The sequence below is a fragment of the Pleurodeles waltl genome, chromosome 1_2, assembly GCF_031143425.1.
Source record: "Pleurodeles waltl isolate 20211129_DDA chromosome 1_2, aPleWal1.hap1.20221129, whole genome shotgun sequence".
Classification (NCBI taxonomy): Eukaryota; Metazoa; Chordata; class Amphibia; order Caudata; family Salamandridae; genus Pleurodeles; species Pleurodeles waltl.
This window is the reverse complement of record NC_090437.1, coordinates 1343793767-1343815323: the sequence shown is the minus strand read 5'-3', so window position 1 is coordinate 1343815323 and position 21557 is coordinate 1343793767. Positions and strand designations below refer to the sequence as shown.

The 21557-nt window shown below is 51.2% G+C and overlaps 1 protein-coding gene across 1 annotated transcript in view; it reads right to left on the bottom strand.

Annotated features, from left to right (window-relative positions):
- LOC138252337 (carboxypeptidase inhibitor SmCI-like) overlaps positions 1-21557 on the bottom strand; it is a 41590-nt gene that overhangs the window by 17203 nt on the left and 2830 nt on the right. Inside the window, exons 2-3 of the mRNA XM_069205729.1 lie at positions 10857-11054; positions 7561-7737 (exon numbers count right to left, since the gene is read on the bottom strand). Of these exons, the coding sequence (XP_069061830.1) occupies positions 7561-7737; positions 10857-11054 (375 nt within the window). The remainder of the gene's footprint in view (positions 1-7560; positions 7738-10856; positions 11055-21557) is intronic.

Sequence of the window (21557 nt, the reverse complement as noted above, 5' to 3'; positions counted from 1 at the left end):
CCTCCTTTTCACATATGAAGGTACCTTCGAATACGTGTGTTCTGAGTACCAGCTGTACAAAGACCTATAATGTTTGCGTTAAGGGACTATAATGTTGCTCTTTATAGAACAATCTGGGCCACAGAAGGGTTCACGTGACAACTGTCTTGCCTCTAAGTTCACTCCTGGCTCTGTCGCAGGAATGGTTCTGAGTCAGGAGCTACGTATGCTCAACGGAAATCATCTCGAGGTACTAATACTGTTACTGTGGTATCAGTGACCGCGTCAGACAAGATTGCATTGCTGGCATCTCACTCAACATTACTAGCAGGGGGTGCCAGGTGTAATGCAAACCTCTATCAATCTGGGGTGTCTCTGCCTCTGAGCTAGAGCTACAGCTGCGACACCCCGGGCGGGCACCAGAGTAATTATATGAATCAACGTAAGGTGATTCACCACTCAAATCACTCATTTGAATATATTTGGAAAATCCAAGCACATATTAATTCCAAACCTTTCATTGGGTGGCCCGGGTGCCCCCAGGGAGCTGCTAGCGGGTGTCAGGAGAGCTGCTGGTGCTCACGAGCTACTCACTGGGGGAGCCTCTAGTAAGTGCTTCCCGTGGCAGCGCCATCCCGTGGCGTACTAATGTCAAAGCTTCTGCACGTTACAGAAGTTCTGAGTTACGAAGAGACTTTGTCATGTTGTGCACGGTGCTTTTGTCAGACGGGGAACATGTCCACGGCTCAGCTCGTGCCCGGCTCTGCGTCCCCTGTTCATGTGTCGGCTCGTCCACCCCTCACCCCCGGAGCCCGTGCAGAGCTCCAGGCCCTGGGCAGAGGCACTCCAGGAGCTGGCTGGCACGGAGGCTTCCATTTCACTGTAAAGTTGTTATTTCCCCTTGAGTTCCTGGTGCACGAGGCGCAGACCGGTGCACTCACCCCAACATCTTCTGGTGCCAGCCTCACCCCCGACTCACCCCAACATCTTCTGGTGCCAGCCTCACCCCAGACTCATCCCAACATCTTCTGGTGCCAGCCTCACCCCAGACTCACCCCAACATCTTCTGGTGCCAGCCTCACCCCAGACTCACCCCAACATCTTCTGGTGCCAGCCTCACCCCAGACTCATCCCAACATCTTCTGGTGCCAGCCTCACCCCAGACTCACCCCAACATCTTCTGGTGCCAGCCTCACCCCAGACTCATCCCAACATCTTCTGGTGCCAGCCTCACCCCAGACTCATCCCAACATCTTCTGGTGCCAGCCTCACCCCAGACTCACCCCAACATCTTCTGGTGCCAGCCTCACCCCAGACTCATCCCAACATCTTCTGGTGCCAGCCTCACCCCCGACTCATCCCAACATCTTCTGGTGCCAGCCTCACCCCCGACTCATCCCAACATCTTCTGGTGCCAGCCTCACCCCCGACTCATCCCAACATCTTCTGGTGCCAGCCTCACCCCAGACTCACCCCAACATCTTCTGGTGCCAGCCTCACCCCCGACTCATCCCAACATCTTCTGGTGCCAGCCTCACCCCCGACTCACCCCAACATCTTCTGGTGCCAGCCTCACCCCCGACTCATCCCAACATCTTCTGGTGCCAGCCTCACCCCAGACTCACCCCAACATCTTCTGGTGCCAGCCTCACCCCAGACTCACCCCAACATCTTCTGGTGCCAGCCTCACCCCCGACTCATCCCAACATCTTCTGGTGCCAGCCTCACCCCCGACTCATCCCAACATCTTCTGGTGCCAGCCTCACCCCAGACTCACCCCAACATCTTCTGGTGCCAGCCTCACCTCAGACTCACCCCAACATCTTCTGGTGCCAGCCTCACCCCCGACTCACCCCAACATCTTCTGGTGCCAGCCTCACCCCAGACTCACCCCAACATCTTCTGGTGCCAGCCTCACCCCAGACTCACCCCAACATCTTCTGGTGCCAGCCTCACCCCAGACTCACCCCAACATCTTCTGGTGCCAGCCTCACCCCAGACTCACCCCAACATCTTCTGGTGCCAGCCTCACCTCAGACTCACCCCAACATCTTCTGGTGCCAGCCTCACCCCAGACTCACCCCAACATCTTCTGGTGCCAGCCTCACCCCAGACTCACCCCAACATCTTCTGGTGCCAGCCTCACCCCAGACTCACCCCAACATCTTCTGGTGCCAGCCTCACCCCCGACTCACCCCAACATCTTCTGGTGCCAGCCTCACCCCCGACTCATCCCAACATCTTCTGGTGCCAGCCTCACCCCCGACTCACCCCAACATCTTCTGGTGCCAGCCTCACCCCCGACTCATCCCAACATCTTCTGGTGCCAGCCTCACCCCCGACTCACCCCAACATCTTCTGGTGCCAGCCTCACCCCCGACTCACCCCAACATCTTCTGGTGCCAGCCTCACCCCCGACTCATCCCAACATCTTCTGGTGCCAGCCTCACCCCCGACTCACCCCAACATCTTCTGGTGCCAGCCTCACCCCCGACTCATCCCAACATCTTCTGGTGCCAGCCTCACCCCCGACTCACCCCAACATCTTCTGGTGCCAGCCTCACCCCCGACTCATCCCAACATCTTCTGGTGCCAGCCTCACCCCCGACTCATCCCAACATCTTCTGGTGCCAGCCTCACCCCCGACTCATCCCAACATCTTCTGGTGCCAGCCTCACCCCCGACTCATCCCAACATCTTCTGGTGCCAGCCTCACCCCCGACTCATCCCAACATCTTCTGGTGCCAGCCTCACCCCAGACTCACCCCAACATCTTCTGGTGCCAGCCTCACCCCCGACTCATCCCAACATCTTCTGGTGCCAGCCTCACCCCCGACTCATCCCAACATCTTCTGGTGCCAGCCTCACCCCCGACTCATCCCAACATCTTCTGGTGCCAGCCTCACCCCCGACTCATCCCAACATCTTCTGGTGCCAGCCTCACCCCCGACTCATCCCAACATCTTCTGGTGCCAGCCTCACCCCAGACTCACCCCAACATCTTCTGGTGCCAGCCTCACCCCCGACTCACCCCAACATCTTCTGGTGCCAGCCTCACCCCCGACTCATCCCAACATCTTCTGGTGCCAGCCTCACCCCAGACTCACCCCAACATCTTCTGGTGCCAGCCTCACCCCAGACTCACCCCAACATCTTCTGGTGCCAGCCTCACCCCAGACTCACCCCAACATCTTCTGGTGCCAGCCTCACCCCAGACTCATCCCAACATCTTCTGGTGCCAGCCTCACCCCAGACTCATCCCAACATCTTCTGGTGCCAGCCTCACCCCAGACTCACCCCAACATCTTCTGGTGCCAGCCTCACCCCAGACTCATCCCAACATCTTCTGGTGCCAGCCTCACCCCAGACTCACCCCAACATCTTCTGGTGCCAGCCTCACCCCAGACTCATCCCAACATCTTCTGGTGCCAGCCTCACCCCAGACTCACCCCAACATCTTCTGGTGCCAGCCTCACCCCAGACTCATCCCAACATCTTCTGGTGCCAGCCTCACCCCAGACTCACCCCAACATCTTCTGGTGCCAGCCTCACCCCCGACTCATCCCAACATCTTCTGGTGCCAGCCTCACCCCCGACTCATCCCAACATCTTCTGGTGCCAGCCTCACCCCCGACTCACCCCAACATCTTCTGGTGCCAGCCTCACCCCCGACTCATCCCAACATCTTCTGGTGCCAGCCTCACCCCAGACTCATCCCAACATCTTCTGGTGCCAGCCTCACCCCCGACTCACCCCAACATCTTCTGGTGCCAGCCTCACCCCCGACTCACCCCAACATCTTCTGGTGCCAGCCTCACCCCCGACTCACCCCAACATCTTCTGGTGCCAGCCTCACCCCCGACTCACCCCAACATCTTCTGGTGCCAGACTCACCCCAGACTCACCCCAACATCTTCTGGTGCCAGCCTCACCCCCGACTCATCCCAACATCTTCTGGTGCCAGCCTCACCCCAGACTCATCCCAACATCTTCTGGTGCCAGCCTCACCCCAGACTCATCCCAACATCTTCTGGTGCCAGCCTCACCCCCGACTCATCCCAACATCTTCTGGTGCCAGCCTCACCCCAGACTCATCCCAACATCTTCTGGTGCCAGCCTCACCCCCGACTCATCCCAACATCTTCTGGTGCCAGCCTCACCCCCGACTCATCCCAACATCTTCTGGTGCCAGCCTCACCCCCGACTCATCCCAACATCTTCTGGTGCCAGCCTCACCCCAGACTCACCCCAACATCTTCTGGTGCCAGCCTCACCCCAGACTCACCCCAACATCTTCTGGTGCCAGCCTCACCCCAGACTCATCCCAACATCTTCTGGTGCCAGCCTCACCCCAGACTCACCCCAACATCTTCTGGTGCCAGCCTCACCCCAGACTCACCCCAACATCTTCTGGTGCCAGCCTCACCCCAGACTCATCCCAACATCTTCTGGTGCCAGCCTCACCCCAGACTCACCCCAACATCTTCTGGTGCCAGCCTCACCCCAGACTCACCCCAACATCTTCTGGTGCCAGCCTCACCCCCGACTCACCCCAACATCTTCTGGTGCCAGCCTCACCCCAGACTCACCCCAACATCTTCTGGTGCCAGCCTCACCCCAGACTCATCCCAACATCTTCTGGTGCCAGCCTCACCCCCGACTCATCCCAACATCTTCTGGTGCCAGCCTCACCCCAGACTCACCCCAACATCTTCTGGTGCCAGCCTCACCCCCGACTCACCCCAACATCTTCTGGTGCCAGCCTCACCCCAGACTCATCCCAACATCTTCTGGTGCCAGCCTCACCCCAGACTCATCCCAACATCTTCTGGTGCCAGCCTCACCCCAGACTCACCCCAACATCTTCTGGTGCCAGCCTCACCCCAGACTCATCCCAACATCTTCTGGTGCCAGCCTCACCCCAGACTCATCCCAACATCTTCTGGTGCCAGCCTCACCCCAGACTCACCCCAACATCTTCTGGTGCCAGCCTCACCCCAGACTCATCCCAACATCTTCTGGTGCCAGCCTCACCCCAGACTCACCCCAACATCTTCTGGTGCCAGCCTCACCCCAGACTCACCCCAACATCTTCTGGTGCCAGCCTCACCCCAGACTCATCCCAACATCTTCTGGTGCCAGCCTCACCCCAGACTCATCCCAACATCTTCTGGTGCCAGCCTCACCCCAGACTCATCCCAACATCTTCTGGTGCCAGCCTCACCCCAGACTCATCCCAACATCTTCTGGTGCCAGCCTCACCCCCGACTCATCCCAACATCTTCTGGTGCCAGCCTCACCCCCGACTCATCCCAACATCTTCTGGTGCCAGCCTCACCCCCGACTCATCCCAACATCTTCTGGTGCCAGCCTCACCCCAGACTCATCCCAACATCTTCTGGTGCCAGCCTCACCCCAGACTCACCCCAACATCTTCTGGTGCCAGCCTCACCCCAGACTCACCCCAACATCTTCTGGTGCCAGCCTCACCCCCGACTCATCCCAACATCTTCTGGTGCCAGCCTCACCCCAGACTCACCCCAACATCTTCTGGTGCCAGCCTCACCCCAGACTCACCCCAACATCTTCTGGTGCCAGCCTCACCCCAGACTCACCCCAACATCTTCTGGTGCCAGCCTCACCCCAGACTCACCCCAACATCTTCTGGTGCCAGCCTCACCCCAGACTCACCCCAACATCTTCTGGTGCCAGCCTCACCCCAGACTCACCCCAACATCTTCTGGTGCCAGCCTCACCCCAGACTCACCCCAACATCTTCTGGTGCCAGCCTCACCCCAGACTCATCCCAACATCTTCTGGTGCCAGCCTCACCCCAGACTCATCCCAACATCTTCTGGTGCCAGCCTCACCCCAGACTCATCCCAACATCTTCTGGTGCCAGCCTCACCCCAGACTCACCCCAACATCTTCTGGTGCCAGCCTCACCCCAGACTCACCCCAACATCTTCTGGTGCCAGCCTCACCCCAGACTCATCCCAACATCTTCTGGTGCCAGCCTCACCCCAGACTCACCCCAACATCTTCTGGTGCCAGCCTCACCCCAGACTCATCCCAACATCTTCTGGTGCCAGCCTCACCCCAGACTCACCCCAACATCTTCTGGTGCCAGCCTCACCCCAGACTCATCCCAACATCTTCTGGTGCCAGCCTCACCCCAGACTCACCCCAACATCTTCTGGTGCCAGCCTCACCCCAGACTCATCCCAACATCTTCTGGTGCCAGCCTCACCCCAGACTCATCCCAACATCTTCTGGTGCCAGCCTCACCCCAGACTCACCCCAACATCTTCTGGTGCCAGCCTCACCCCAGACTCACCCCAACATCTTCTGGTGCCAGCCTCACCCCAGACTCATCCCAACATCTTCTGGTGCCAGCCTCACCCCAGACTCACCCCAACATCTTCTGGTGCCAGCCTCACCCCAGACTCACCCAACATCTTCTGGTGCCAGCCTCACCCCAGACTCATCCCAACATCTTCTGGTGCCAGCCTCACCCCAGACTCACCCCAACATCTTCTGGTGCCAGCCTCACCCCAGACTCACCCCAACATCTTCTGGTGCCAGCCTCACCCCAGACTCACCCCAACATCTTCTGGTGCCAGCCTCACCCCAGACTCATCCCAACATCTTCTGGTGCCAGCCTCACCCAGACTCATCCCAACATCTTCTGGTGCCAGCCTCACCCCAGACTCATCCCAACATCTTCTGGTGCCAGCCTCACCCCAGACTCATCCCAACATCTTCTGGTGCCAGCCTCACCCCAGACTCATCCCAACATCTTCTGGTGCCAGCCTCACCCCAGACTCATCCCAACATCTTCTGGTGCCAGCCTCACCCCAGACTCATCCCAACATCTTCTGGTGCCAGCCTCACCCCAGACTCATCCCAACATCTTCTGGTGCCAGCCTCACCCCAGACTCATCCCAACATCTTCTGGTGCCAGCCTCACCCCCGACACGCTCCCAGCCGGGGCCTCGAGCGCACTTCTCATTCTTTGAGAGCGGCCTTGTCTTTGCTAGTTTTTTCATCGTTACATCTGTCCAGCTATGTGTAAATGTTTGTTCTTTCCTCCAATGTATAATATAAACTAAAGAACATAAACATATTTCAGGTTGGCCTCTGCCAGCTTCCTATCTTGTAATCATGCGACGTCTTCACTTGTGTCTTTAAAAATTACCTTTTGTTCTGAATTTGTGTCCTATATTTCGACGGTTTGCCCTGATTTTTACTGTCACTGTCCAGAGTTTGCCTTCTTACCCGGCGGTCACCCTCGCACCGGGGCAGATGCTCCATCACCTGCGCATGCGCTCTCCAGCCTGTCCCTCAAACTCCATCCATCGATGCAGCGACAGCTCCGAGCCTCCGGGCCACGTCTGCCTCTCCTGCTAGCTCGCTCTGTCCCGGCTGCATCTCCTGACCACACCAAAGGCACAGCTCCCACCCGCAGCGCGACTCAAGGCGCTTTTGAACCCGGATCCTTGCACTAGAGGGACAGGTTGGAGCGCCTACATCTCGCCTCGGCGCAGTTTACAAAGCGGAAGTGCCCTGGGCGGTCTGTACCTTTCTTGGAGCTCAGGCAGGTGCTGGTGCAGTTCTTCTTGCTGATGAAGCGGTTTCCATTGCCCACACATCCCCCGTAGAAGAAGGTGTCGCACTCCTTCCGCGCGCTGTCGTAGAACCACATCACCAGGGTGGCCATGCAGGGCCCCCTGTCCTGCGGCAGACTGCACACGTCATCTGCACGGAGGGAGAGAACAGCAGGTCAATCCATGGCTGCAGCATGCTGGTAGTTTCCAAAGAAACTTCTTGGCCAGAAAATATTCACAATCTTCCCCCCTTCCCCTAGCGCCTTGAGACCCTCCGGGTGAGTAGCGCGCTTTACAAATAGACTGATTGATTGATTGATTGAATCTTACCTTTTGTCATGCATACAATACATTTACTCTTGCCCTATCTGCGTCTTGTCGTATGGTGGCTTGCAGCATCCTCTAGGATGAATGAGGACCAGACTGACATACTCTTTTTCTTTCTGAAGAATCAGGCAGGTAACAAGCCCAGTGTACACTCACCATGAGATGGAGGTTGGTCCCACGCCCGTTGTACCCTCACCATGAGATGCAGTTTGGTCCCAAGCCCGTTGTACCCTCACCATGAGATGGAGGTTGGTCCCAAGCCCATTCTACCCTCACCATGAGATGGAGGTTGGTCCCAACCTGTTGTACCCTCACCATGAGATGGAGGTTGGTCCCAAGCCCGTTGTACCCTCACCATGAGATGGAGTTTGGTCCCAATCCCGTTGTACCCTCACCATGAGATGGAGTTTGGTCCCAAGCCCATTGTACCCTCACCATGAGATGGAGGTTGGTCCCAACCTGTTGTACCCTCACCATGAGATGGAGGTTGGTCCCAAGCCCATTGTACCCTCACCATAAGTTGGAGGCAGGTCACGAGCCTAATGTACCCTTACCATGAGAAGGAGAAGGATCCAGACCTCAGTGTACCCTCATCCTAAGCCCAGTATGCCCTTCTCCATGAGATGGAAGTAGGTCCGTGCCCAGTGTACCCTCCCCATGAGATGGTGGTTCCTGAGCCCAGCGTACCCTCACCATAAGGTGGAGGTGGGTCCCAAGCTAATTATACCCTCCCAAATCGTTCGAGGTGAGTCCTGGGTGTAGTGAACATTCATCATGAGATAGAGGCTTGTCCCAAGCTCAATGAATCCTCACCATGCCATGGAGGAGGCTCCCAAGCCCGGTGTACCCTCACCATGAGCCTGGTGTACCCTCACCATGAGATAGAGGCGGGTCCTGAGACCAGGGTATCCTCACCATAAGGTGAAGGTTGGTCCTGAGCTCATTGTACCCTCACTATGAGATTGAGCTGGGTCCCAAGCTCAGTGTACCCTCACCATGGGATGGACGCTGGTCCCGAGCCCAATGTTCACATAACTTTGCATGCAGTAGATTGTTTAACAATAACTAGCACTGTAAAATCTTGGTACCATAAAGTGCAAACATTTATTGATTAACATGATTACGACCTTCGCGGATGGGATACTCCGCCACAAATGTGACGGATATCCTGCCCACCATTTTACAAGTTGCACAGGATATAATGGAACTTATAATACGGCGGACGGGATAACTGTCACATTTGTGGCAGAGTATCCCATCCGCCAAGGTCGTAATCAGGCCCTTAATACCTAAGATGGCAGTGGCTGCTTCAGTGTCTCATTCTTCCTCTTCACTACCCCATTGGTTTGACACCAGAGTGCGAAGGAGAACTCAGATGTTCTGCCACTACTGCTAAGGAATCAGGCAGCGTTTTGTCTGCAAAGGTCTGATAACTACCTGCATGAAAGGTGTGAACTGGACTCATGGCTACTAAGGTAGCCAAGAGTCCAGTTGTCCAGTGCCCAGTGTACCCTCACAATGAGACGGATGTACAGACATCTAATGAATGAATCAAAACCAACATATCTATCTGCATTGGCTTATTGACGGCAGTGGACCAATGTGATCACAGTGTATCACATTGTTTTTGTGCAGGAAGGGGCACTTTCCCCACTAAAAAGAATATCAGAGGTATTTCCTCTTTCGAAATGTGCTGTATAATGCAGCACACTTAGAAAGAGGAAACAACGAGGAGAAATAGAGATATTTCTCCTTGTTGTGGCTTCCATGGGAAGGCGTAAGGGTTTGACGCATCCCCTGGTTTTTCATCTTTAGTAAACCTTGGAATGCACTAAAATCCATGGGTGGATGTGGGGTACAAGCTCCACCCATGGATCACCTTCCCACTGCAGAATAAAGCTATACAGACTCTTGCACTGCCTTGTGTTACTCCAGATTTACTAAGATGTGCAAGGTGGTCTTGCGTGGCTTGGGAAATCTCATTCTAGGTTTTGCGTCACCCTGTGCCCCGTTTTGCGGCACAGCGCTTTTCCCAGAAGTGGCTTTAACAATAGCAGCAAAATGCATTATACAGTTAGGGTGAAAACCTTGACATACGGTCATGCAATTGCATATAAAATTCAAAGGAAGAGAAAGTTGATCTCAACCATGAGTAAATGATGTTTACTAAAAATATTAACAGTGGCTATCAAAAGGAGATAACAGGCCATTCATATGAAGATGTGAAGCTGAAACAACAAGTTCTCTACCCTTTTTGAATGTTTCACAAGGCAGCTTTGTGCTATTGGATGGTGGAACTCAATACTAAACCCGAGGTATAATGCACAAGAAGGATTACTTTATGACTTTATTCTTCGTAAAGGATGACATCTCAAGAAGCCTTCCTGATGCATCCTTGCATCAAAAATTGGCACAAAGATGCATTTTGCACTAAAATGAAGTGCTATATGGACCATTTGCATTTTGCATAGTTAGACATAAAACATCATTTTCACCAAATGTTGCACGGTTACATGCATTTTGCACACGCCTAGAGCCATATTTAAAAGTGGGCTATGCCGTCGGTGCGTTGCTTTTCGTAACTCACCGGTGGCGCAAGCTGCTGGTCCATATCTACAAGGCCACACAGAGCCACTTTACTTGGCTCTCAATGGCCTTGTAGATATGGAGTAAGGCAACGCATCGCAAGTCGCTGCATTGTCTTACTTGTATCAAAGAGATGTTTTCTGGGTCTGATGCATTCCCAGATTTACAAGGTTTTGTAAACCTGGGAGCGCAACAAAAGGCAACTCCTCTGCAGGTGAGGCATTAGAGCGTCCCAAAGAGGAGAAAGGCCTTGAGTTTAGTCAACCAGTCAACTCGACTAGCTAACAAACAACCTGTAGTGTTGTGAACTTCAGTGCTAGTGGAACATATCAGTGAAGGACGCCAAGGCAACATTACCTCCTTCAGGGTTAAGCTGGAAGTATTTCAAAGAACACTCCTTCATGCATGCTTGTACTGTTGGGAAGACATTTGTGCTCCTTTCAGTGCCATCGTACTGGAAGGGTTTGCAGACATTGGCGACACGGTCGTATGACCACCGGGTCTGACTGCTTGTACTGAAGTCTGCTTCAATCATGACGTCAAAACATGCATCACCTGTAAGAGGGCGAGATGAAGAGAACATGAAAACAGGCAGAACAGCATCAGTGGCTCACGAGAACATCAGGGTCGGGACAAGAAGATGCTGTACGTAGTGAGGGTCACATACTGGGACACCCTTGTGTCCTGTATCACATGATGCTGTAAGCACAGAGAGCCACACACTTCAGAGAGGCCATCATGTAGCTGGGGAACTTGTAATGACCAGTGTCCAATGTAGGAGGCTGGACTGGCTTGTAGTGAGTACCAAGGGGTACTTGCACCTTGCACCAGGCCCAGTTATCCCTTATTAGTGTATAGGGTGTCTAGCAGCTTAGGCTGATAGATAATGGTAGCTTAGCAGAGCAGCTTAGGCTGAACTAGGAGACGTGTGAAGCTACTACAGTACCACTTAGTGTCATATGCACAATATCATAAGAAAACACAATACACAGTTATACTAAAAATAAAGGTAATTTATTTTTATGACAATATGCCAAAGTATCTCAGAGTGTACCCTCAGTGAGAGGATAGGAAATATACACAAGATATATGTACACAATACCAAAAATATGCAGTATAGTCTTAGAAAACAGTGCAAACAATGTATAGTTACAATAGGATGCAATGGGGACACATAGGGATAGGGGCAACACAAACCATATACTCCAAAAGTGGAATGCGAACCACGAAAGGACCCCAAACCTATGTGACCTTGTAGAGGGTCGCTGGGGCTGTAAGAAAACAGTGAGGGTTAGAAAAATAGCCCACCCCAAGACCCTGAAAAGTGAGTGCAAAGTGCACTGAAGTTCCCCAAAGAGCACAGAAATCGTGATAGGGGAATTCTGCAGGAAAGACCAACACCAGCAATGCAACAACGATGGATTTCCAGACGAGAGTACCTGTGGAACAAGGGGACCAAGTCCAAAAGTCACGATTAAGTCGGGAGTGGGCAGATGCCCAGGAAATGCCAGCTGTGGGTGCAAAGAAGCTGCCACCAGATGGTAGAAGCTGAGGATTCTGCAAGAACGACAAGGACTAGAAACTTCTCCTTTGGAGGATGGATGTCCCGCGTTGCGAAGAGTCGTGCAGAATTGTTTTCCCACAGAAAGACTGCAAACAAGCCTTGCTAGCTGCAAAGCTCATGGTTAGGGTTTTTGGATGTTGCTGTGGCCCACGAGTGACCAGGATGTCGCCAATTGCGTGAGGGAACAGAGGGGGCGTCCAGCAAGACAAGGAGTACTCTCAGAAGCAGGCAGCACCCACAGAAGTGCCGGAACAGGCACTACAAAGTGGAGTGAAACAGTGCTCACCCGAAGTTGCACAAGAGGGTCCCACGCCGCCGGAGGACAACTCAGGAGGTCGTGCAATGCAGGTTAGAGTACCGTGGACCCAGGCTTGGCTGTGCACAAAGGAAATCCTCGGTGAGTGCACAGGAGCTGGAGTAGCTGCAAAACACGTGGTTCCCAGCAATGCAGTCTAGCGTGGGGAGGCAAGGACTTACCTCCACCAAACTTGGACTGAAGAGTCACTGGACTGTGGGAGTCACTTGGACAGAGTTGCTGAGTTCAAGAGACCTCGCTCGTCGTGCTGAGAGGAGACCCAGAGGACCGGTGATGCAGTTCTTTGGTGCCTGCGGTTGCAGGGGGAAGATTCCGTCGACCCACGGGAGATTTCTTCGGAGCTTCTAGTGCAGAGAGGAGGCAGACTACCCCCACAGCATGCACCACCAGGAAAACAGTCGAGAAGGCGGCAGGATCAGCGTTACAAGGTCGCAGTAGTCGTCTTTGCTACTTTGTTGCAGTTTTGCAGGCTTCCAGCGCGGTCAGCAGTCGATTCATTCATTCATTAGCTTTATTTCGGTAAATATAAATACCATAAAAGCGCATCACACAAAAAAGAAACGGCAAGCTACATAATAAACAATTTAAGTCATAAAAGATTGAAAAGGAGAAGGAAAAGAAAAGAGAAATATTTACACATAAGCAGTTCCCTCATGGAAAATCGCACCTTATAGTTGTGTAAAAACGCATTATAGGTAAAAGAATAAAATACAAGCCTGGCAAACCATATCAGATAAAAAGGACATTTCGATTTAAAAAATATCTAAGAAAGATAAAAACAGCAGGTAGGGGATGCATCTGAAGCAATAAAAGTGATATGTGCATGCAATGATAAGTCCATCAATTGTTGTTTACCACATTCATTGTTAAATTTCCCTCTGCTTTTTTAAGCGTGTTCAATCTGATACGCCAGATTGAGTCTAAATATTTTGTCAAACAACAAACCACTAAAACCGATGAATCAGATTTAAAAATTCTCAAAGCTAGCAAGCAGTTTTTAAAACCCTTACTTCTGCACAGAGGAATGATCCAACGGGCTCTTTGTTTGGAGTATGCGGGGCATTGGAAGAGAATATGAGTTACTGATTCTTCTCTAGCACAGCCCATCGGACACATCTTAGAAGAACAACTAAAATTAGGCCATTTATAAGTGAGGGAACGCAAAGGAAGAGAGCCCACCCTGAATCTAATGTATAATGAACGAGCAAATGGGGAAGATACTATATCCATATATTGTGCAAATTCATAATGACATTTAAAATATAAAAAGTTTCCCGTCATGGATGATGACGAGACAGCGGACAGTTGGGAAAGTTGAACATGGAGCCAGAAAGCATCCTTTAGAGTCTGGGTTGCATTCTTAGGAATAGATAATGGTTCCTTCCAATAGGACCCCAAACCAAGAAGCGAGAGGGTCCTTTCTACATATGCACACCACTTGATTTTGGAGCTAGTGTTGTTGGCCATCAAGTTAGCTAGCGCACATCTATAATGGACAAGAGAATCTGATGACCATAGGCGAATCCAGTACAACAGGGGCTTGAGTGCAACAATCTGGCTGATAGAAGGGAGATTTAGGTCCATGCGTATTGGGAGCATTGGGGTACTGGAAGGAACTCTTAGCAATGACCTTAAGAAAGAGTTCTCCACTTTTATCAAATCATCCAGGCAACAGTGGCCCCACAGTTCAGCTCCATAGATTGCTCCCCCTCTTGCTTGTAGTTTGTAAATTTCTACTGCGGGCGTCATGGCAAAGCTAGGAGATCTAGCTGCAAATCTTGCAATGCCACTCGCTCGCTGTTGCAATCGTAAAGTTGCCTTCTGGATGTGGCGCTGCCACTTGTGCGAGTCTTCTAGTTTCAGGCCTAAATAATCAAAATCGCTGACTCTTTCCAGCGCGGCACCCTCTAAATAGATAGGTCGTCTCATTCTGCCTTTCCTATCGCCAAACACCATGCACTTGGTTTTTAATCGGTTGATTTCGAGCCCATAATCATTGCAATAGTCAATGAATCTTGAAAGCAGGGTTGATAGGCCTGTGGCTGTTTGAGAAACCAGCAGGGTGTCATCGGCAAAAAGAAGGCAGGGGATCTTCTGCCCTCCTATTTTAGGCGAGTCGTTAGAGCACTCCATAAGATAAGGGATGCATGCGTTTATGAAGAGAAGGAATAAGGTAGGGGCAAGAACACAACCTTGTCTTACACCTCGGGCAGTAAGGAATTTTTCTGTTAATTCACCTTGTGGGCCCCATCTAATTCTGCCATAGTTGCCAGTGTAAAGATCCCTAATAATATTTAAAATAGAACACGGGACTCCTATTTTAGACAGAACTTCCCACAGTTTGTGGCGGGGTACTAGATCAAAGGCCGATTTTAGATCTACAAATGCTACATATAGATGGCCTAAGTCAACATCGACAACTTTCCATTTAATAGAAGTAAAACGAAATATCTGATCTAATGTGCTAGTTTTTTCTCTGAAGCCCGCTTGTAGATGATTTAAGATTTGATTTTCAACTAGCCACTTGTTCAGCCTGCTCAACAACTGGTAACAGAAAATTTTTTGAAGGTTGTCGAGGAGGCTGATGGGTCTATAATTACCCGGGTTGTTCCTCTCTCCTTTCTTATGGATGGGCACTATAATCGCCTCTTTCCATGAGTCAGGATAAATTCTGCTAGTCAAGATGGCATTAGAAAGTCTGTTAATATATGGGCCCCAGGTGTTCTGGTCCACTTTAAACATATCAGAGGGGATCCCGTCCATCCCAGGGGCTTTTGCTGCTTTCTGGGCTGCAATGGCCGACACAGTTTCGTTCAGTGTAAAAGGGGGCAAGAAAGCCAAAGGCTCGTCAAAAGTTGTTGGCTCCTCCGAAATTATGTCAGAAGTATGACTTGCCGACAATGGTCCATACAATTCCTTAAAGTAGGAGAGCCAGATGTCAGGAGAAATATAAGACTCCAGGTGAGATGCACGGTTCTGATCACCGCAGGAAACTAGGAGCCAGAACCGTTTTGAATCATGAACGGTAGCTGCCTCGAGTAAATTGCTCCATAGCCCCTCTTCGTACTCGAATTTACTTTTGTTGCAAATGGAAGCATAATGACGTCTAGCAGTGATGATGCCTGATCTGTCTTTGGTCTTTAGCGCGATGGCCAAAGTATTTTTGGCCTCCCTACACCTCTTGTTGAACCATTTAGTATGTGGTCGAATACAGGAAATAGTCAGTGGCCTTGGACGTTTAGTAAACAGCTCTTTCAGAGTAGAAAAAAGGTCCAAATGAAGAGGCAATATTTCTAATGGAGCCAGAATAAGGTTGGTATCAAATAACTGGTGAGAAGAGGTTAGGGCACGCAATTTTCCTTGAAGCTTATTTGATTGCACAAAGGAGTCCCACCTTACTGTACGCTTATTACTGGACAGCTCCATAGCAGTAGAGGAGACAGGGGGAAGTGCGACCCCTACTAGGAGAGAACTCTTGTATGTGATCTGGAGGGGAGCATGATCACTAGTATGGGGAAGACCCATCGATTCCTTGGCAGAAGGTGAAGAGAGAGATGCAGAGGAACTCTGATGAGCTCTTGCATTAGTTATCTAAGGAATTCCCCAGAGCAGAGACCCTAAATAGCCAGAAAAGAGGGTATGGCTACTTACGAGAGAGGATAGGCTAGCAACACCTGAAGGAGCCTATCAGAAGGAGTCTCTGACGTCACCTGCTGGCCCTGGCCACTCAGAGCAGTCCAGTGTACCAGCAGCACCTCTGTTTCCAAGATGGCAGAGGTCTGGAGCACACTGGAGGAGCTCTGGGCACCTCCCAGGGGAGGTGCAGGTCAGGGGAGTGGTCACTCCCCTTTCCTTTGTCCAGTTTCGCGCCAGAGCAGGGCTGAGGGGTCCCTGAACCGGTGTAGACTGGCTTATGCAGAAATGGGCACCATCTGTGCCCATGAAAGCATTTTCAGAGGCTGGGGGAGGCTACTCCTCCCCTGCCTTAACACCTTTTTCCAAAGGGAGAGGGTGTAACACCCTCTCTCTGAGGAAGTCCTTTGTTCTGCCTTCCTGGGCCAAGCCTGGCTGGACCCCAGGAGGGCAGAAACCTGTCTGAGGGGTTGGCAGCAGCAGCAGCTGCAGTGAAACCCCTGAAAAGGTAGTTTGGCAGTACCCGGGTCTGTGCTAGAGACCAGGGGAATCATGGGATTGTCCCCCCAATACCAGGATGGCATTGGTAGGGCAATTCCATGATCTTAGACATGTTACATGGCCATATTCGGAGTTACCATTGTGAAGCTACACATAGGTAGTGACCTATGTGTAGTGCACACGTGTAATGGTGTCCCCGCACTCACAAAGTCCGGGGAATTTGCCCTGAACAATGTGGGAGCACCTTGGCTAGTGCCAGGGTGCCCACACACTAAGTAACTTAGCACCCAACCTTTACCAGGTAAAGGTTAGACATATAGGTGACTTATAAGTTACTTAAGTGCAGTGGTAGTGTACGAATTGCCAGAGCTCCCTATGGATGGCAAAAGAAATGCTGCAGCCCATAGCGATCTCCTGAAACCCCAATACCCTGGGTACCTCAGTACCATATACTAGGGAATTATATGGGTGTACCAGTATGCCAATGTAAATTGGTAAAATTGGTCACTAGCCTGTTAGTGACAATTTGGAAAGAAATGAGAGAGCATAACCACTGAGGTTCTGATTAGCAGAGCCTCAGTGAGACAGTTAGTCACTACACAGGTAACACATTCATGCACACTTATGAGCACTGGGGCCCTGGCTGGCAGGGTCCCTAGTGACACATACAACTAAAACAACATATATACAGTGAAATATGGGGGTAACATGCCAGGCAAGATGGTACTTTCCTACATCCATTTGCTAGGGCACCCCTGTACACTTACAATGTCTTAAGGTTTTGTAAAGACACTGTAGGGACATATTTGCTGATGTACACATATACCCTCACATGCATCATAATGCACCCTCCTTTAGGGTTGTAAGGCCTGCCAGAGGGGTGACTCTACAGTACCTATTCCCTATTTACCAGGGGTACCATTTAGTAGGGACTGATAAAGGTAGCTGAAGTGCCAAACATAGTATGCTTTAGGGAAAGAGATCTGGCCCTGGGAATCCGTTCAGCGGTGCCTCCGGGCACTTACAGTTTGGAACCACATCATTTTCCAGACAAAAAGTGGAGTCTAACTGTGTCAAAAGAGGCCCTTTCTCCCACCAACCCCCGCTATGCATGGCCAAAGGTCTTGTGGGCCGGTGGTTGGATGAGCGTATTGTAATTAAAATTACTTTACGTTAAAAAATACATAGACATTCACAGAAAAAATCTAAGGTTACAGGGACGTTATAGTGATGCTCTGAATTTACTTGCACAAAACCATAATAAAAAACTGTATATGATGGGGCCGATAGTAATAGTTAGCTTAAGGCTCGAGTTATAATTACTTGAAATAACTTGATAACTGCTGAGTTTCTATGGTTTTGTGTGAAAACCTAACTATAACGTCCCTGTAAACTTAGTTTTTTTTTAACTCTTTTTAATTGAATATATATATATGTATATATATTTGTGTGTGTGTGTGTGTATGTATATATATATATATATATATATATATATATATATATATATATATATATGTATATAATTCACTTAAAAAAACAAAGTTTACCAAGAGGTTATAGTTAGGCTCATATTTTAAACATTCAAAACCATAGAAATTCACCTGTTCAGCTGTCAGATCCTGCTAAACAAACAGCTACTGCCCAAGAGTGGGCACCTCGGGAGGTAGCAGGAGCCGGCCTGGGGGGTGGCAGTCTCCAGGGCCATATATGGCCCCAGGCGTGCCCCCCCTTATAGTCTATGTGCCCCTGGGAGGTGGTGGTCCCCGGGCACAAGGGGGCTGACTCCCCTGCTTACATGATTCATATATTGCCGCAGGGAGGCTGTGGTCCCCTCTTGCATACTTAGTAAGCATAGCCCCAGGGAGGTGGTGGTCTGTGGGGTTTCTGAAAGCCCTAGGAGGGGGGCTTATGCACCCCACTCCTTTATGAACCCTGCCCCCTTTTCTTTTCTTTTTTTTTACCTTTGTTTTCAAAACTCAGCTGAAGCTGAGTCTCAAAATGGCTACCAACACTTCCTGGTTGAAGTATTGGCAGCCAATAAGATCTCTGCATGAGATTGGGAGTATTTGCAAATAATTTGTGCCTTTAGACATACACATTTGGCTTTCTTTTAATATTTCAAAAACTACTGAACGGATTTACACCAAGGCCAAGATTTACTAAATAGTCATGCAGCTTAGTGCAGCTGTGAAAGAGAGAGCAGGAGAGTGCTATATTTACAGACCTTTGCCACTCTCCTCCCATCTCCCTAGTGGTGGCACAGAAATGTGCTGCCATGCACCACACATACACCTTTTCACTATAGTACCATGATGTGTGTATGAGTCCAGCTTAGTTTTTGTACTGGAAGGGTTCGCTTCCTGTACAAAATACAAAGCGTAGACACACTTTAAAACTTTTCCTACTTTGTATGCGTGTTGTACAGTGCAGCACGCATGCAAAGTCAGAAAAGAAAAGAGGAATGAAAACATTTCTTCTTTTTACGCGTCCTTTCACATGGCTTTAACTTTTGGTGCAAAACCCTGTCTACTATTGTTTGCAGATAGAGTTTTGCATCTGAAGACATGGGTGGTTGCTTGGGAACGCCCATGTAGCACCCAAACAATGGCCCCCTTAGTGTTAAATAATGCAAAGCTGTGCTATGCGGTGCTTTGCGTTAATTTTAGGGCAATTTCCAGTGCAAAGCAATTTTTGCATTGGAAAGTAAATAGGTAAATAGGTGAAAAAAGATTTTGTGTCTATTTGCCTCACTTTTGTGATGCAAGCACAGCATACAATCTTAGTAAATATACCCCCGAAGAACAAAATGCACTCTTTCTGGACCAAGAGCTCCCTTACTGCCAAATTTGGTGTAATTCCGTCCAGCGGTTCGGGCTATAGTTGCGTTCAAAATCCCCATGAGAATTAACGTGGGAAATGCACTTTTTGGAACCTCACCTTTTTCTCTGCCCCCACTTGACAGATCTTCCTGAAACTTTCCATGCACAACAAGACCTTTAGGCACTCTTTTTGTGGAAAATTTGTGAAGAATCGTCAAACGGTGCCAAGGATACAGCAAAGTTAAAAAAATGCTTTTTCAATGGAAACTAGGTCTTAACTATACCTACCCACTGGCGAATGCCCTCGCCCCCGCAGCCCTAGGAACTGCCACCTACCCTGTAAAAATTGAAATAATGATGGGAGACCCCCAGCCCAAGGGACCACCACCTCCCAAGGACAAATTCAAATGTTGGAGGGGGGGCCGCATGTCCCCCTTCAGGAGTCAATATTGGCCCTGGGGACTACCACCACCCAGGGCCGGCTCCTGCTATGTCCCGGGTGCCCACCCCCAGGGCATAGCTGTTTACTGTGACTTGGCAGGAGCTTTGACAGCTCACAACAAGTCAAAGCAAACACAACTACGATCACAAACGAGAGTTGTTAAAGTACTCCTGCGCACTGGAAGTGGAGGTTTCCTCTTTTTCCCTGCTTGCAGACATGTGGGCAGGGAAACAGAGGAAATGATTGCTCTCACAGATAGTGAGCTGTATATTTAGCATCTACCTGTCTGTGAGAGCAGGAGGCAGGGAGCCAGCTGGTACCACGGGGCCTTCAGGGTCCCCCTTCAGACCCCAACGATGGTGACTGGGTACCCTGTGGGGCACTCAGGTGACATGGCCAGGCCACGGGGCCAAGATCAGCCGTGGGAGTGGGGCTGTCCAGCCCCCCTCCCACATTAAAACAAAATATATTACCTTCTTGAGGGGTGTGTCAGTCTTTGAGGGAGGTGTCAGTCCTTGAGAGGGGTGTCAGTCCTTGAGTGAGGTGTGAGGCCTAGAGGGAGATGTCAGTCCTTGAGGATGGTGTGAGTCCTTGAGGGAGGTGTCAGTCCTTTGAGGGTGGTATCAGTCCTTGAGAAAGGTGTGAGTCCTTGAGGGAGGTGTCAGTCCTTCAAGGGGGAGTGAGTCCTTGAGGGGAGTGTCAGTCCTTGAGGGAGGAGTCAGTCCTTTAGAGGGTCGCAGGGGGGTGTCAGTCCTTGAGGGAGGTGTCACTTCTTGAGGTGGGTGTCAGTCCTTGTGGGGGGTGTCAGTCCTTGACGGAGGTGTCAGTCCTGGAGGAAAGTGTGAGTCCTTGAGGAAGGTGTCAGTCCTTTAGTGAGGTTGTGAGTCCTTGAGGGGAGTGTCAGCTCCTGAGAGAGGAGTCAGTCCTTGAGGAGGTAGCAGGGGGTGTCAGTCCTTGAGGGGAGTGTCAGTCCTTGAAGGAGGTGTCAGTTCTGAGGGGGACACTCCTTGAGAGGGTGTCAGTCCTCAAGGGAGGTGTCAGTCCTTGAGGGGGATGTCAGTCCTTGATGGGGGCACTCCTGGAGGGCAGTGTCAGTCCCTGAGGGAGGAGTTAGTCCTTAAGGGAGTGCCAGGGGGTGTCAGTCCATGAAGGGAGTGTCAGTCTTTGAGAGAGGAGTCAGTCCATGAGGGGGTGTCAGGGGGAGTCAGCCCTTGTGGGAGGAGTCACTGCTTGAGGTGGGTGTCAGTCCTTGTGGGGGGTTTCACTCCTTGATGGAGGTGTCAGTCCTTTAGGGGGGTTGTGAGTCCTTGAGGGAGATGTCATTCCTTGAGGAGGGTTGTGAGTCCTTGAGGGGAGTGTCAGTCCTTGAGGGAGGAGTCAGTCCTTGAGGGGATATCAGGGGGTGTCCGTCCTTGAGGGAGGAGTCACTCCTTGAGGGAGGTGCAAGTCCTTGATGGGGGTTTTGAGGGGGGTGTCAGTCCTTAAGGGGGGTGCCAGTCCTTGAGGGGGGGAGTCCTTGAGGGGGTGTCAGTCCTCGAGGGATGTGTCAGTCCCTAAGGTAAGGCACTCTTTCAGGGGGAGTCAGTCCTCGAGGGAGGAGTCAGACCTTGAGGGAGGAGTACGTCCTTGAGGGGGTGCCAGGGAGGTCTCACTCCTCGTGAGAAGTGTGACTCCTTAGGGGGTGTCCGTCCTCGAGGAAGGTTTTACTATTTGAGGGGGGTGTTAGTCCTTGACGGGGGATTCAGTCCTTGAGGGGGTAGTCCTTGAGGGGGTGTCAGTCCTC